The 2,500-nt window shown below is 38.7% G+C and overlaps 1 protein-coding gene across 1 annotated transcript in view; it reads right to left on the bottom strand.

Annotated features, from left to right (window-relative positions):
* LOC137634852 (glutamate receptor ionotropic, kainate 2-like) overlaps positions 1-2,500 on the bottom strand; it is a 103,672-nt gene that overhangs the window by 38,224 nt on the left and 62,948 nt on the right. Inside the window, exon 15 of the mRNA XM_068367405.1 lies at positions 234-431. Within this exon, the coding sequence (XP_068223506.1) occupies positions 234-431 (198 nt within the window). The remainder of the gene's footprint in view (positions 1-233; positions 432-2,500) is intronic.

Raw genomic sequence — 2,500 nt, 5'->3', positions numbered from 1 at the left:
TGACGGAGGCTGTTGAAAAACATACTGGCTGCTACTTTTAATGAAAGTGTTTTGCTACTTATTATGTAAATGCTAATCATTATATTGACGGAGGATGTTAGAAAAATATATTGAAACAAGAATAATTCAATTGTTACAGCTAATTGTGTAAATGCTAACCATTGTATTGACGAAATATATAAAAAAAAATATACTGAAACAAAAAATAACTCGATTATTATATGGACATCTACCTGAAGAAATTCCACGTAGACCCTCCGTACAGAGACCCGTATTTGATACGCGTCTGTTTCGCCAAATCTTCCGCAGATTCGATGGGCGATTCCATTCGTTCGACGGTGAGGAAAGCGGCCAAGTTGGCCGTGTAGGAAGAGATCATTATGAGCGTGAAGAACCACCACATTCCAGCCACGATTCGCGTCGACACGGCTCTGGTGGGGGAATGGAAACACGTTCGTTACTATTGACGACTTTGCTTTGGTAAGAACCTCGTTTCAGATAGTTAAAGGTAGCTCGTGAATGGTAGAGGAAAGACAGGGCGTTGGTAAGAACCTAGTTTCAGATAGTTGAAGGTAGCTCGTGAATGGTAGAGGAAAGACAGGGCGTTGGTAAGAACCTCGTTTCAGATAGTTGAAGGTAGCTCGTGAATGGTAGAGGAAAGACAGGGCGTTGGTAAGAACCTCGTTTCAGATAGTTGAAGGTAGCTCGTGAATGGTAGAGGAAAGACAGGGCGTTGGTAAGAACCTCGTTTCAGATAGTTAAAGGTAGCTCGTGAATGGTAGAGGAAAGACAGGGCGTTGGTAAGAACCTCGTTTCAGATAGTTGAAGGTAGCTCGTGAATGGTAGAGGAAAGACAGGGCGTTGGTAAGAACCTCGTTTCAGATAGTTAAAGGTAGCTCGTGAATGGTAGAGGAAAGACAGGGCGTTGGTAAGAACATCGTTTCAGGTAGTTGAAGGTAGCTCGTGAATGGTAGAGGAGAGACAGGGCGTTGGTAAGAACCTCGTTTCAGATAGTTGAAGGTAGCTCGTGAATGGTAGAGGAAAGACAGGGCGTTGGTAAGAACCTCGTTTCAGATAGTTGAAGGTAGCTCGTGAATGGTAGAGGAAAGACAGGGCGTTGGTAAGAACCTCGTTTCAGATAGTAGAAGGTAGGTCGTGAATGGTAGAGGAAAGGGACATGAATGGGCCCCAGGTGGTGGTGGTAGTGTATTACAGCCAACTCTTCATGTTGGCACGGGCCTTTCCCTTGGTTGGCCCGTAGAACGTGTGCCCTAGCTACAGACTCACCATATATGCTTATGATTGGCAACCGAGGACCCGCTCCATCAAACTAGGACCAAGGTAAAGGTTTAAAGGTTGCACATGCATGGCAAAGGAAAGGGTTGTGGCTGTGCCCTACACAGAGACTGACCATATACAGTATACTGTACATATGATTATCACCTAAGGACCCTCTTCATCGAGCTAAGACCAAGGTAAAGGTTTAAAGGTCGCTCATGAATGGCAGAAGAAAGGGACAGAACTGTGCCCTAGCTAGAGACCGACCTTATGATTAGCACCCAAGGACCCTTTCCATCAAGCTAGGACCAAGGTAAATGTTTAAAGGTCACTCATGAATGGCAGAGGATACACAGGACTATGCCCTAGCTAGAGACTGACCTTATGATTAGAGCCCAAGGACCCTCTCCATCAAGCTAGGAACAAGGTAAAGGTTTAAAGGTCACTCGTGAATGGCAGAGGAAAGAGACAGGACTATGCCCTAGCTAGAGACTGACCTTATGATTAGCACCCAAGGACTCTTTCCATCAAGATAGGACAAGGGTAAAGGTTTGAAGGTAGGTTATGAATAGAGGAAAAGGACAGGACTATGACCTATCTATACATATGATTAGGATCCTAGGGCTTTTGCTGTCAAGCTAGGACAAGAGTAAAGGTTTAAAGGTAGATCATGAATGGCAAAGGAAAGGGATAGGACTATATATATATATATATATATATATATATATATATATATATATATATATATATATATATGTATATATATATGTATATATATATACACACATATATATATATATATATATATTTATATATATATATTGATATATATATATATGTATATATCTATTTATCTATCTATCTATCTATCTATCTATCTATCTATATATATATATATATATATACATATCTATCTATATATATATATATATATATATATATATATATATATATATATATATATATATATCTATCTATCTATCTATATATGTATATATATATCTATATATATATATATATATATATATATATATAATCATTTACTAAATTCATCGATATCATGATCACATCCTGTCTAGATAAGCTACGACTGGCATCTATATGAATATAAAAACCATATACTATTCATAACGAAAATTTATATATTACGCTATAGGAACACTGTTCTCATCCGTATCCCTGCAAATGGCTTAGGCTTTGCCCATAATAAGCTATTAGATAT

Source organism: Palaemon carinicauda, chromosome 45, assembly GCF_036898095.1.
Source record: "Palaemon carinicauda isolate YSFRI2023 chromosome 45, ASM3689809v2, whole genome shotgun sequence".
Classification (NCBI taxonomy): Eukaryota; Metazoa; Arthropoda; class Malacostraca; order Decapoda; family Palaemonidae; genus Palaemon; species Palaemon carinicauda.
Note: the sequence above shows the minus strand (reverse complement) of the source record. Positions and strands in the feature narration are given on the sequence as shown.